At 33.5% G+C, this 15166-nt stretch overlaps 1 protein-coding gene across 7 annotated transcripts; it reads left to right on the plus strand.

Annotated features, from left to right (window-relative positions):
- Nucleotides 1–7694: 7694 nt before the first annotated feature.
- LOC128193977 (uncharacterized) lies at nt 7695–10396 on the plus strand. 7 transcript variants are annotated; one of them, XR_008245187.1, is made up of 7 exons: nt 7695–7765; nt 8140–8219; nt 8725–8791; nt 9232–9315; nt 9463–9532; nt 9653–9715; nt 9936–9975. XR_008245187.1 is itself a non-coding variant. In XM_052868220.1 (7 exons), exons 4-7 carry the CDS (start codon nt 9281–9283, stop codon nt 10239–10241), a joined length of 300 nt encoding a protein of 99 aa, XP_052724180.1. In that variant the 5' UTR covers nt 7695–7765; nt 8140–8219; nt 8725–8791; nt 9232–9280; the 3' UTR covers nt 10242–10396. The 7 variants fall into 7 exon arrangements, 2 of the variants coding, with proteins under 2 accessions (XP_052724180.1, XP_052724181.1); XR_008245190.1 differs by having other exon boundaries at nt 9232–9306; nt 9613–9715; XM_052868220.1 differs by lacking the exon at nt 9936–9975 and adding an exon at nt 10101–10396 and having other exon boundaries at nt 9232–9306.
- The last annotated feature ends 4770 nt before the right edge of the window (nt 10397–15166 follow it).

The raw sequence follows: 15166 nt of genomic DNA on the forward strand, positions 1-15166 counted from the left end.
CTATCTACATAGGGTTAATTTGTGAATTTTTACAACCCACGAAAGATCTTATTGCATAGCGGTGCTACAAAACTAGCTCTTCTTCTCCTCTATCATTGTAGAACTCGTGTTTTCCTCCATAATAGCCTTCTTTGAGGTTCATTTATCTCATCCTTCTTGATTTTCTTTTATGTCATTGAGGTTCGCATTTTCTTTTTCTTCTTCGTTTTCCATAATGTTGTTGTGAATTGTTTTGGTGTTATTGCATGCAAGTTTCTTATTATCATCCTTTCACGTTTCAGGCGTTGCTACAAGAAGGTTCATGTAACTCTCGCTTTCATTGCTCGTTCTTCTTCTCAATATCACTCTCACGACGACTTTGGTTTAAGCTATTGGTATTGGTCTTGGTTGCAACATAGTAAAACACTAGAAAGGGGGAAGGGTTTGAATAATGTTTTAAAACCTTTTCATAAAACAACATTTCATAACTTTTGTAGGGGTTAGACAGTTTGCAATAGTTGTTAGACACTTGTATATTTAAAGAAACATTTAGGAAAACGTTTAAAGGGAAAAACAATAACACACATATTTTTATACTGGTTTGCTCCAACCTAAGCTATATTCAATTCTCTCTTAAGACCTTTTAAGAGGTTCCACTAATCTTTAACAAAGATTACACGAGTTTCACCAGAGTTTACAACAAGTATTATCAACCACTCCTGTTCTCAAAATTAGTCAACTGATTAGATCGTTTAACTCAACTAAGCTAAACACCAAATGTTTTACTTCACTTCTGAATTTACAAAGCAACCAAAAAGGTTTTTCAAACAAGATACAAATTTGATAACTCTCAAAGAGGGAATAAGTTTTCAATACAAAGCAAATCTGAAAGACTTGTAAAGATTTTCTCTTTAAATGAAAGCATTATGTAACACCCCAATTTTGGGATGTCACGAGTACAAGTAAAAATTTAAATTTTTTAAAACATAATACCTTTATGGAATTCCAAATTCAATAAGTTTTTACAATTAAAGGAAAATAATCATAATTCATATTTAATTACAAAATAAAACTCCAAATAAAATAGTTTATTTAAACAACCTTAAATTCTCCAACTCTCTCAATCCACTCGTCGCTCTATACAACATCCAAATAATTTGCATGATCATCTTCTCCCATATAAAGCGATCATCACAAGTGGAAACCATAAGCACAAACATAAGGGTGAGCTAACTAAGAATCAATTATAAGCATTGTAACATAACACACAAATGTTAAATAGTCATCACAATAATAAATCCTATAAAAGGAACACACCAACAACTTAAACACTGTCACACATCATCATCAAAAACCAATGATCTATCCCTCATACCCTACCAAACTGTTGTTCATCATAACCAATCAGTTCACACCAATGCAAAAAGACTTTTAACGTTTGTTATTTTAGGCTTTTAACGTCCGACCCCACTCCGACATCATATTAGGAGACATCAATTTGACGTCGGAGGCCAGATCATACGCAAATAGACGTTGGATTACACGTGGCCAAACGTTGCATTAGACGTCGGTTACCAGTGTATCTAACGTTTAGCGCGCTAAGCGCGTTTTTGCCTAGCTTAGGGAAAAAATCCAGAGGTTTGTCTCTAGAATGAAATAGACGTCATTTAACTGTCAGATGTGCACTAACCGACATCCAATCTATGTTTTTTTTAAAAAAATAAATTTTTTTACAATAAAACCACATCTGAAAAACAGAAAATGATTCCAACACATCAAAATATTATATATTTTATGCGTTTCAAGTGAACAAGGTACTAAACAATCTAAAAAACAATCTAAAAAACAATCCAAAACATATATTATCAAAACTTTAATCTTAAGCTTAAACTAATTAATGTTCAACAACAATAAAGTCTTCCTAAAGGCATGTGCATGAGTCCCAAGTCCATCTCTATAGAAGATAAACTGCTTACTCTTGTCGTATCTTCTTAATTGTGTCCTCTGATATAGGAGATGTATTCTTTAAGCGCTGCAAAATCAAAACAAATTCATTATGTTTGCATAAGTTCAAAGCTTAATTTCATGTGTAGTGTATGGAAGGTAAGTATTATTACCTCAATCCAATCATCTGTAATGCTAGCTCGAATGATGGTTTTCATCCAAGACATAACATAGTAGTCACATTCCCATGAATCTAGTTGCTTATTACACTAAAATGAAAAACTAAATAGTAAAAAATGTAGATCATATAATAACATACAAAATGAATAAGAACTATAAATGAGTTACAACCTTTGTATCTGCACCAAATTCTGAAAATGTTTCATCGATCTTCTTTCATTGTGGTGAATCAGCTGGGTGTCGAAGAAGATTATCGCAATTTCTTCGGCCAATGTGAAATTTAAGGTTCTTTGCATATTCTTTAAAAGAAAACAATTGTTTCAACCTAGGTATTATAGGCAAATATCACATCACCTTAGCAGGTGCACTATCATTGCCTTCATCACATTTTTTGTATCAATTTTCTTTTTAAACCGTGATAAACCACATGCTGGAAAAAACTTTAGTGAAGCAATCTCCTTTATGTATAAAACACAGTCATTAGGACAAGCATGTATCTTTTGATATTCTAGACCCGTTGGACATAAAAGTTTCTTCGTCTCATAATTACGAATAGGTAGAGTGTTATTTTCTAGAAGCATCTCCTTCAACAACTCCAACAACTCTTGAAACTTTTGTCGGTCCATCCATTCCTTGCTTTTAAACTAAACAACTTCAAAGTTGCAGATAGACGTGTAAAGTTGGAGCATCCTAAATACAACTCTTGCTCTAAATCATTCTTAAGAGAATCATACAAATTAGGTCTTCCAAAATTTTCTTTATCAACATCACGTATCATGTCCTCTAAATGATCACCCAACCATTCTTTCACATAATTCGTTCCTCGTGACGTTATAGGCTACTCTAGTACTTCTCCATGTCAAGTCTGACCAGTATAAGTTCTCATTATACCGAACATGAATAAATGGTCGCATATATTGCCTAAGTTTTGGAGTATTTGATTAAAACAACGAACACAAGGACAAAAATATGTCGTGTTAACAGAGCTTGCTTTTTGTTCAACATATTGCAAGAACTCCGAAACTCCCTTTTCATATTATTAATTGATGCGACGTTCATTCATCCAGCTTCGATCCATATTATGTTCGTAACAAACTTCATCAGTCTTAATTTTTTAACTCTCACAAGGTTTGGCCCTACCCATTCAGAAAAATTACTTTTCATAAATTTGTTAGCACACATGCAAAGAAGTCTAATAGGACAAACAACATTTTCGCATTGGTCTTTGAAATACACCAAATGAAAGTGGTCACGGATGACTACAATCAAATATGCATCCAGAGAACAATACAAATAATTTGAACCGAAATTTTATCAAAATTATCCATAAACTCCAACGTACATGTTATAGCAAATTATGAAAAATAATTTTTTCAAACTGTCCGATCGGACAATTTGAAATTTAATACAAATGATTAAAAGTTTAATCATTTGTGTTAAATCTCAAACGGGAACTAAGTTTCCCTTGATGATTTCATAATACAATTAAAATCACAATTAAGACATCAAACTTAATCAATCATCATGCATACTCAAAAAACAATGTGCAACACAAAAGCTAAAAATGACATCAACAACAACCCATATCCATTAACTAAAATTCATATATTCAAATTCCAATTACATATAAAACTAAAATTAATATATAAAATAAAAAATAACTCATAACCAATATGCAATATCATATTCTATAACTAAGACAAATAATCAACCAAAATACTAACCTTTGAAAAATGGTTGAAAATGGAAATCAGCAAATGAGAATGGAAACAAGCAATGCAGAATGGGTACAAGCAAGCAATGGAGAGGGAAAGCGTCACCACGGAGGCCCGTGAAATCACACACAAGAACTACACCAAAAAGCCATCGGAAACAAATTTTAATAAGTGCAAATAATTTTAAACGTAATACAATTGGTACAAAATGATTTTAATCAGCGAAAAGTGAAAGAAAAGGCACATTTGACGTTAATGGCGAAAGGAGCAACGAGAGAGGAAGACGATGAACAATGTAGAGTAAAAACACAAAAATTGTTGTTTGTGCTTGGAAGTAGGTGTAAAAACAGAACATTAGACGTCGGCTCTCCACTTAGTCGACATCTAAATCGCTATACACGTCGGTCCCCCTACCAGTCGACATTCAGTCAGTAAAAATTTAATCTTTGGCGTTCAAAATGAGGCATTTACAGGACCATTAGGGGACCAGACGTTTAAAGGTAATGAAACATTGGCTTTTTGGTTACTTTCGCAAACCATTTGGCGTCCGAGATGGGGGTAGCCGACGTCTATAGTCAATTTAGACGTCAGGGGTGGGGATCGAATATCTAAATGCATGGAAAAAGTGACTTTTGGGTTACTTTCGCAGACCATTTGGTGTCCAATGTGGGTGACTGACGTGTAATCGACCTTTAGACGTTGGGGTAGAGGGGAATGAATGTTTAAATGTAATAAAAAAAATTTTTTTGTTTTACTTTCTCAAACAATTTTGGCGTCCAATATTGGGGGTCGACGTGTATAGCGATTTAGACGTCAAGGACCCCCTAGAGCCGACATCTAAATAGTGATTTTATTTACAAAACTGCCACCAGTCATTTTTCACGTTGGAGTTTTTGTGTTTAGACATTAAACATGTGACGTTAAATGTTATTTCTGCACTGGTGTCAAGTTTGAAGTAACATGAAACACTAGAAGAGGAGTTGAATAATATATCCATATATTTTTTCTAAAGTTGATGTTTTGATCATAGTCGTTGAAGGTTGAATGATGCTCATAAGCTACTTAATCCTCTCCCTATAAACATTGTTCTAATGGACGCGTTCATGGTCTTAGTTTCAGCTTATCTTCTTGTCGTTTAGGAGGAAGTGAATCTTAAAGAACAAGGCATCTGTTAATAGGTGAGTATATGAGAATTTTGTTTTCCTCTAAGGTAATTGAGTTATGTCCATAAGTCTAAAACACAACACATAGACATTTTATAGTGGTTCACTGAATTGAGCTATGTCCAGTTCTCTTCTAAGGTAACTTTGAAGGTTTCATTAGATTTTTAATGAAGTACATGTGGGTATTCTTACCACTCTTGGTTACACTAGACAAGCTTAGTGATCCCCGTCACTGCAAATAGTATCGAGTATCACACAGTCTTGGTTGCGCAATATTATTCACCGCTCTTGGTATCTTTATACACTCTTGGTATCCTCTATATACACTTATTTAGTTTAGTTTAACCCACACTCCTGGTTGTCGTTATCAACCTAGTAAGCCATGTTACTATGACCTTTACTGAGTTTCATCCACTCCTAGTTATGTAGTATTCTTCACCACTCCTAGTATCTATAGACGTTTCCGGTATCTTCCAAATACACTGTCTAGTTGAGTTTAACCCACTCCTAGTTGTCACTGTCAACCCAGTAACCCCTGTTACTGTGACCTTGACTGAGTTTCACCCACTCTTGGTTATGCAGTATTCTTCACCACTCCTAGTATCCCTAGACGTTCCCAATATCCTCCAGATATACTATATAGTTGAGTTTAACCTACTCCTAGTTTCCACTAGACACACCCGTCTAGGTACCATTTAACTCCACCAAGTTAAACGTAAATTGTTTTAATTCCCTTTAGAATTTACAATCAAAAGATTGATGACAAGTCCTTAGACAATAAGTCTCGCAAAGAAAATATGTGTTCAACACAAATCAATCTAATAGACTCACTGAATATTTTTCTCTTCTCTCTTCTTACAAAAGTAAGTTTATATATCAATGAAGCTTGAGCATGTTTCTTTTCTTGAGTTGTTTTCTCTCTCTTTCTCTCTATTTCTTTAAAGGATTTGACTTTAAATAGTTTCGAGAGAATTCTTGATCTTCCTTTAGAATGATTTTCTTGTTATTCATTAGGTGTCCATCCTCTCTCTCCTTCTTCAAAGATATTCTATTTATACTCCTTTTGACAATGTAGCTAGTGGATGATGTTTGTCCTCGAGATTTGATGATGATATAGCCGTTAGACGAAGCTTGTCCTTAAGATACGACTTTTCGTAGTTTTTGTCATAGGTCATAGTCATAGGTTGATGTCTTATTGTCGAAGAAAATTTGCTTTTTCAGTACTTTATCAAATTTAGATCAAACTTTCTCTTTAGCACAACTTTTGATGAAAGATTGTTTCGCAAATGTCTTGTCTCTAACATCCATTTCTTATCAACACTCAAATTCCATCCTCTTCCCACGTCCACGACCGAAGAGAATCTCTTTCCCACATCCACGACCGAAAGAGTCATCACCACTTGAACTTATCCTCTCCATCCACGACCGAAGATAACCTCTTTTCCGCATCCACGACTGAAAGAGTCATCCTAGATTTACTAGATAAGGCGAGAAGACCCCACAACAACCTGTCTTAGCTTCACACACATACAATCAAACAACAAACACTAGTGGAAAAATACCTTTCTATAACGAAGCTATTATAACGTATAAAAATTATCCGTCATACTAGATTGACCGGTGGCAAGATGGTAATAAAAATAGGACATATTATAACGTAGTTTTGTAAATCAATTATAATATGAAACGCGATGGCAAACTTGTAAATAAATGTAAGACATATTATAACGTAGTTATAAAAATCAGTTATAATATAAAATGCGGTGGTAAACTTGTAAATAAGTTTAAAACCTATTATTGATGTATTATAACGGAGTTTTAGAAATCAGTTATAATATCTCTTCCTCATTAATTTTTCACATTTCCCTCTCGCTAGATTTCATTTCAAGTTCACTCTCAGTCTCATTCTTTTCTTCCGCTCTTCGTCTCATCCCTCTCACTTGCATTTCTCGGCATCTTCGTCATCAACCACATCATTTTCAGAACTTCAGCCACATCATTTTCAGAACTTCAGCCACGTTGTGGAGCGTATTCCTTCGCTCGCTGTCACGCTTGGAGGTCTCATTTCATTTCCTCTCGTGCATTCGAGAGAGCACTTTCGGTTTCCTGGCATCTTCCTTCTCGAGAGACATCTCCTCGTCGCACGTCGTTCATCATCACGGCAAGGCTTCTTCACTCACAGAATCATCTCTATTTCCTCTATCCTTCATTTTTCACCGAATCATTCATAGAGCTAAACCCTCTGTTGGGGTTTCTTCTCCTTTTCACCATTTCCCTACGATTCCACCGATTAAAACCTTGTTTTCACCATTAGAAACATTTTCCACCGATTCAACTTTGATTTACACCGATCAATCGGTCCAGAATAGGTTTCCTTCTTCTTCTAGGGTTTCTATCAAGTTTAATCCTTTGTTTCTTGTTCTTCTTCGAGTTTTTGTCATATTTTCGCTACGTCTTCTCTCTGGAAGAAGCTTCGAGGATTCGCGTCGCGCCTACAGTCATCTTCTCAGAGCTGGTCTTCCAACCGTAGTTATAGTTCACATTCTTCTCTGTAACACTTTTCCCCTCTTTATCCTGTTAATTTAGTTTTCATATTTATAGAAATTTTAATAAAACATGTTTGCTTTTATTATCATATTATGTAAAGTAATGAATGCTATTTTCACTGTTTTTATCTTTGTTTTAATTTTTCCATCATTTGCAGACCCCTACTTGAACACTGATGCAGGGACAATGTCTCCTTTCGAGCATGCGGAGGTTTTCGTCTTAGATGATAGCGGAGAGGTAAGCAAATGAAAATTTTCTACAACAAGATGACAGTCATTAGATTTTTTATTTCCTTCTAAATTCAATGGAAGGTTGAGGTTGTATGTTATGTTATACTTTCCCCTGCTCTTTTCATTTTCTCATTTTACTTCATAAGTGCAAGCTAAAACTTTCTGAGTCGTAGTAAAAGAGGATATCTGCAGTTTGTTTTCCTCTGAAGTTTTAGATTGCCATTTTCATTATTTTTTTTTGTTTGTGGAAGCTTGAACTTGATCTTGGGAACTACGAACGATTTTTGGACATTAAATTAACTGGCGACAATAACATCACTACTAGAAAAATGTATCAGGTGAGCCAGATGTTTCTAATTGTTTTGTTTTGGATGTTTATAGTTTGTTATTGAGAAGGAGAGAAGAGGAGATTATGGAAGAGGAGAGGTCAAGCTCGGGCAGCCTTGGGGGAGTTTGTTGAGGTGGGGTGGCTTACTTGATCTTAATATTTGTAAATTTTTTTGAAGTTTACCCAATTCGCATTGCTGATTGGAATTTATTTATTTATTTTTTAACCTCGGTATTTTAGTTAATCAATGCTTCATGTTAGGTATGTCCCATTGACACCCACCCTTAATGAAATGGATCTCTTCTGGTACAGAAAATGAAATGATCTTGAAATCTGGTTTTTACTTATGTTTGATTTGACTTATAAGGAGTAGAAACTTGATTTGGTTTAGGCATTAACACTTGGGTCAAATATGTATTGTTTAAGCAAAACTAGTGCAGTTGTCAAGACTTATGTAGAGCCATGTTAAGGAATTGTTTGACTAGTGATCTTATTATATATATAGTTGAAAAGAAGGTGATTGAAATTTTTAGTTACTTAAGTAAGATCTCACTTGAATCACTTTTTATTATAAATGATTTTCTTGCACACATAACAATTCATAATGTGACATTGACTATTGCTTCTGGACATCTCAGGCTATTGAAGATTTGACTAAGGCTTTAGAGTTTGAAACCAACTCAGCAGATATTTTACATGAGAGAGGTATCTTTTTCTTTGACAGTCTTTTTCATTTTACATGCGAAACAAATATATTATTCCTTTTTAATAATTATGTCCTGTCTACTGTTAATTTCAAGTTGAAGTTTGATTATAAATTATTGCTGTGATAATGTTGACTTTTATTTCTGTCGAGTAATGCTACTTTTATTTCAATCAATATTAAGATAGAACTTTTTCAATATTATATTTCTATATCCATTCAATTTTTTCCCATATTTAATTCTAAAGATTATGGGTTAGATGGAAGTTGAAAACTAAAAATTGAAAATGAATTATACTTAGAAAACAGTGGGAGAAAATAATATTCATATCCATATTTTTAGTACTATATTCTAAGGCAACCACCAAGTTTCTTCTCACTTGGTGGTGGGATCGGCTATATTTTAAAGCAACTAATTTACAATGACTTTTCTTTCATGCAGGGGATATTGAGTCCATGCCTTTTATTGAAGCACTGCTGGAACCGTATTTATGCAGTTTAATTTGTTAATTTCATGGTTTTGATGGTTTTCTTTTTTTCTTTTTTCTTTTAAAATTGAATTTCATACTTTTGCATTTTAAGTGGTTTAAGTTCATGCAATATCCTAAACCTTTTCCTTTGAATTTATCCTAAAGTGTTTGGGTCTTCAAACTAATTCCTTTATCATTTACAGTGTTGCAGCAGAGCCTAATTTGAAGGAGTCGACTGCAAGGAAAAAAATTTATGACAGATGTGATGAAACTGTGAGTGGCAGACATCTCAAATATGCATCATCTAAAGAAAAAGAAAAAACATGTGCATAGATATTTATTTATCTTAATAGTGGCCAATGTGGAGCTTACAACAATTGTTACGTGCCTCAGGTTAGAATTCCAATGGTGGGAAAATACACAGGCCTTTCAGATGCATATCTTTCTGTTCTGAAGGTAACTTACTCCTAAATTAGTAACTGAACCCTTCTATTTTTTACATAATAATTTCCTCCTTTTGGATTCTCTACAACTTCTTTTTTATTCAATATGCATACTGAAATATAAAGAGGTGATTACTGATCTATCTACTGCATTACTTATGTTAGTTGACCTTTTGGTTTTGGTTTTGCTTTTATGCAACCCTCTCACGATTGATTAAAATATATTGCTGCAGGATCCTGAGGCATATAAAGTTGCATGGAATATTTTAAAGGTATTCCTACTATTTAGACTAAACATATTTATTCCATTTTCTGATCTTTAATATTGATATATATGTTAAAATCTCATATAGTGATATATTATTTATTGGTTTTCTGTAATTGGACTTATTCTGCAGGGCGTTGATGGTGTTCTAGTTCCAAGAGGTTTTGGTGATGGAGGAGTGCAAGGGAAAATTCTTGCGACTAAGTATGCTGGAGAACATAGTGTTCCATTTTTGGGCATTTGCTTGGGGATGCAAATTGTTGTCAATGAGTAGAGATTTGTTCATGGGTAGACAATGTGAATCAACTACTACTGCATCATTTAACACAAGTGTATATGAATCATTTAAATATGCATAATATAAATGATGTATTAAATATTACACTATTTAATGTTTGAAATGAATTTTATTTTGTTAGTTTCATTAAATATTTTTATTTGAAGCTATATTGATTATAAATTGATGGAATAAGATGATAATACAAGTATATTATTATAATTTTCAAATGTAATAATTAATTTTTTTTTAAAAAAAAATATATTATAACGTACTAAACCATGTACGTTATGATACGTTGATCACATATTATAACGTACAAAAATATATACGTAATAATAGATCACATATTATAACGTACAAAAATTTCTACATGTTACCTTCCACCTATTATAATGGACAAACGAAAATTTGTCATAATAAACTACGCATATTATGACGGATTTTAGAAACTACGTTATAATATGTTCAACATATTATAACGTAAATTTCTGCTACGTTATAAAATGCGCAGACTTACTATATCGCCCAGAACTATGTCCCCAGTAACTACGTTATAAAAGATCATTTTTGTACGTTATAAAATGTCATTTTTCCACTAGTGAAACTCACATAAGGCTTAACTTCACACATGAACACATGTTATCTCGTAACCCATTCAAAATCCCTAACTTCACACATGAACACATGCTATCTCGTAACCCATTCAAAATCCTTGCTCACATAGTGGCATTATAACGCAAATATTAAACAAATTAACATAAAAATTTAAAAAAACACATAACTTAGTCAATCCTATACTAAATACAAATAGTCAACCAAAACACAAAATAGTCAAATCTTTTCTAAACACACATATACTTAAGGGTGGGCAAACTGCACTATTTGCACTGTACTGCGAACCAATTATACTTAACTATAAAATAGTTCAAATAAACTAAACTGAACTAAAAAAATAGTTCAAAAAAACTGAACTGAACTATTTTTTAGTTCAGTTAACTGCAATACAATTCAGTAAACTGTTTTTTAATTCACAGTTCAGTTAACTAGTTATTGTGCAGTTCAGAGTTCAGTGAATATACATGCTTCTGAATTGTGAAAACAGTTCAGAATTAAAGCTAAAGCCTAAAGCCTAAAGGATACATAGCAAGATGAAAACAAATATTACAGTTCTCAATTAATGCTAAACAAATATTTCTCAATTCACCTGGACAAATTAGAGGCAATTACAAACTTTTCTACTAAAGTGAGTTTCTTAAATTGAGACTGAGATTCATCAAGTTCAAGCTCAAGAATAACATCTTCAATAGCATGACCCAATTTTATTGTCCTCATCAGCATTATGGAAGCAGTCTCTTTCCTTGCCATCAAGAACCAGTTCTCTCCATACAGAGTTGCTATTGATTAATGTTGCAACATTTCCTAATATCCAAAGGCAGTGTCTGAATTAAAAGAAAAATAATCCATTAGCTATATGCATATTGATATAACGTGGAAATAACAATAAAAAGAATGACCAAAAAAATTCTTGGCATCAACTACGATTCATACTGAAATGGTGAGACAGGGGAGCAATAAGTTTATACAAAATTAATGTGGATGAGAATATAAACAAACCAAAATAAATAACTTCCTCGGGGTGAATTGAATTTAAAATGGAAGTATTGAACAAATTAAAATGAAGACCCACTTGAAACAAAGACCAAGAGGTTGCTCCTCATCCTTAAAAACACACTTAAAAGAGTCCTTGAAGACCGAATGACCAAAAATTTCAGACAAGGCCACTAGTTTTTTCAACAGCAACTTTGAATTTTGCTACTCCAACCTATTGATTCAAATTTCAAAACAATAATGTCCATCAAACAGAAGAAGATGAAAATGAGCAAACTTCATAATCCCCCACAAAAACATAAATTCCTTCGACCCCATTTGTAATTAAATCTATTATCACCAATGACTCCATTTGAAAGTAGTATAGCGAAGAACATAAATTCATTTACCGAATCAGGTCCTTCAGTGTAGGGACCACCAACCAAAGCAATGATCCTAGCCCTAGTCTTAGGATTACAAGCACCAAGCAACACCGCTGCTATGCTCAACACCATGCCGGTACACTGTGCAAGGCACTTCCCGATCGAAACTGGTCACTAGTTAGTTTGCAAGCAGAAGGTGTTGAACTGCGTAGGGTTTTCTTGGAGGAGATCAGATTAAGGAGGTTTTGAACTGTGTAGGATTTTCGTTGGGACAAAGTGGAAATGAGGGCTCAAGAAACTTAAAAAAATAAAAACACAGTTCACACCAGTTAACTGTACTAAAAATATAATAGGTTTAGTTTATTTAAACTGAACCAAAAATAGAGTATTTAGTTTTTAGTAAAAACATATTAGTTTATTTTAAGTATAATACAATATAGTTAACTATAGTTCAGTACAGTACAATTATTTGCCCAGCCCTACATATACTAAATACACCCGCTAATTTTCTAAGCATCATCAAAAACTCATTTACCTACCCAATTGGACTCCACGTTGGTCTACTAACTTCCACTTTCTCACTCACTGTATTTCACTTTCTTACACATTCACAACCCCACATTTCTCTTTCCACTTCACATACATAAATCCCAAAGCATGCACTCATTACACTTATGACATAACTAATATAACACACCACAACTTTCACTGTCACGTACGACACAAATCTCTTTCCTAAATTTGCACTTGCACTTTTTGCCTACCTTTATCTTATTAAGACCACGGTTAAGCCGTACAGACGTCCGATCACGCCAACAGACGTCTAAATGGCATGTGAAAGTTTTTTTGGACGTCATATTAGTGAGGGCCCTGACGTCTAGTTTAGAATAGACGTCGGGGCACCTGGGGAGCCGATGTCTAGTTTGCTGTTAAATGAGACATGAAATCCGTTGTTACGAGCACTTCATCGTCTTCCTTCTCTCGCCTTTTCTCTCAGCGGCATTGCTTTTCCAGGTGCATTTTTGTCTCTTTTGAACTGCTTAAACGTACTTTTATTCCGATTATATTAGTCTTTGGTTGATTATCTTTCATTTGAACCGATTAAAATGAGTTTTTGTTGTGTTTTGGTGCAGTTTTTCTCGTGTCTTTGGGTAGCGTTGTACCGCATTCTCCCTTTGCTAGTTTCCTCGTAAGAAAAGCTTGCGTCTTTTGGATGTCTTATAGCGTTTCAACCCAAAACTGAACTTCGGTCCTTGTCTAGTTCTATTGGCACCGTTCGTTTTCATTGTCGGTTTTAATGGAACTAGGCAAGAACTTAGATTCGATTTTCGGTTGAAATGCCATAAGAGATCCAAAAGACGCAACCTTTTCTATGAGGAAACTAGCAAAGGGAAGAAGGTGCTATACTACTCTACCCAAAGACACGAGCTGCAGTAGACGTCGGTTAATGCAATGTCTTGCGTCCATGGAGCTCTTTAGACGTCGGGGTAATGTAGTAACCGACGTCTATGGAGCTCTTTAGACGTTAGTTACTGCATGACCCGCGTCTATAAAGACGTCGCGCCTGTTGGTGTCTGACGTTTGATTAACGTCACCAACAAAGACGTCGGTTCTGGAGCTGACGTTAAAAGGCCAAAATAACATACGTTAAATGCCCTTTCTGCACTATTTCAAAATCTGTACATCAAAAACCTTATCTCCTATCTCTTTGAGTTCATCTTCTTCTAAGTCCATATACTTGTAATACCAAGTCCTACCCATGCTAAAAATTGTCAAACAACTACAATGGTCCCACGTCCAAATCAATTCTCCCATGACGCAATGTACACGTACCACAAGCTATTAGACCATAACTGATAAAAAATCTTCAAGGGGTACGAATTTCAAGACAAATCCTCTTTAAGAAGAAGGGTATGATAGATGATTATCTTTTGAAACATATATGAGAAGAACTTGAAGAAGAACATTTGCAATTCAAAAAATCTATGACAAGGTCAAAGATCAAAACATGTCTCTTTGAATCTTGAATCTTATAATCTTTCATGAAGAGAGAAATTTAAAGAACGTAAAGATTATGAGCATAATTGAAGAATAATTATTTATATTTTTAATACTAAAATGATTTATTATGGTTGTGAATTTATGAGTTAAAAAGTGTTGAATTAGTCGATAAAAATTAATTATAATAGTTTTAATTAATTTTGTAAAATGTTAGAAATATATTAAATAAAAGTATTTGCATTATAATATTAGTGAATTGAATTGGACTAGTGATTGTTTTTTTTTTATATAAAGTGTGTGGTTTGAGGGTATAGCTTCAATCCATGATGGGAACTTTAATGCTTGGTTTTGGATTTTATTTTTTGATTGTCAAGATCCACTTAGTGGGAAGAAAGAAAAAGCTACACGTAATTAAGTGTGGAGAGATTAATTGCAACGTTGAAGAGATATTAGATTAAAATAGAAGCTTTGGGTGTAAGTTAAACAAAGTATATATATATATATATATATATATATATATATATATATATATATATATATATATATATATATATATATATATATATATGTGTGTGTGTGTGTGTTTTATATATTCCACATATATAATTACAAACTTCTTATTACACAAGTATATTCAACATATATTACAAATTTCTTATTCTTCTTCTTGAACAATTAGGGTAAACACAAAAGTAAATCCAAAACAACAAATAGCTTATAGTATTGATTTTGTTAAATTAGATTATTTAGAGAGCTTTATGAGCTTAGCTAAGTCTTTTGGCTGAGAGAATGGGAACACAGCTTCAGGACCTTCTGGACTTGTTAACTCCAACCTATAAAAAGTGAACGATAGTAAAATAATAAACAATTTTTTCTGACTATTCCCTCATGAAGAATAAATTAGAAAATTAATAATAAATTACAATACGAAAATAGGCTTCCATTAAT

This window comes from Vigna angularis, chromosome 9 (assembly GCF_016808095.1).
Source record: "Vigna angularis cultivar LongXiaoDou No.4 chromosome 9, ASM1680809v1, whole genome shotgun sequence".
NCBI classification, from domain to species: domain Eukaryota; kingdom Viridiplantae; phylum Streptophyta; class Magnoliopsida; order Fabales; family Fabaceae; genus Vigna; species Vigna angularis.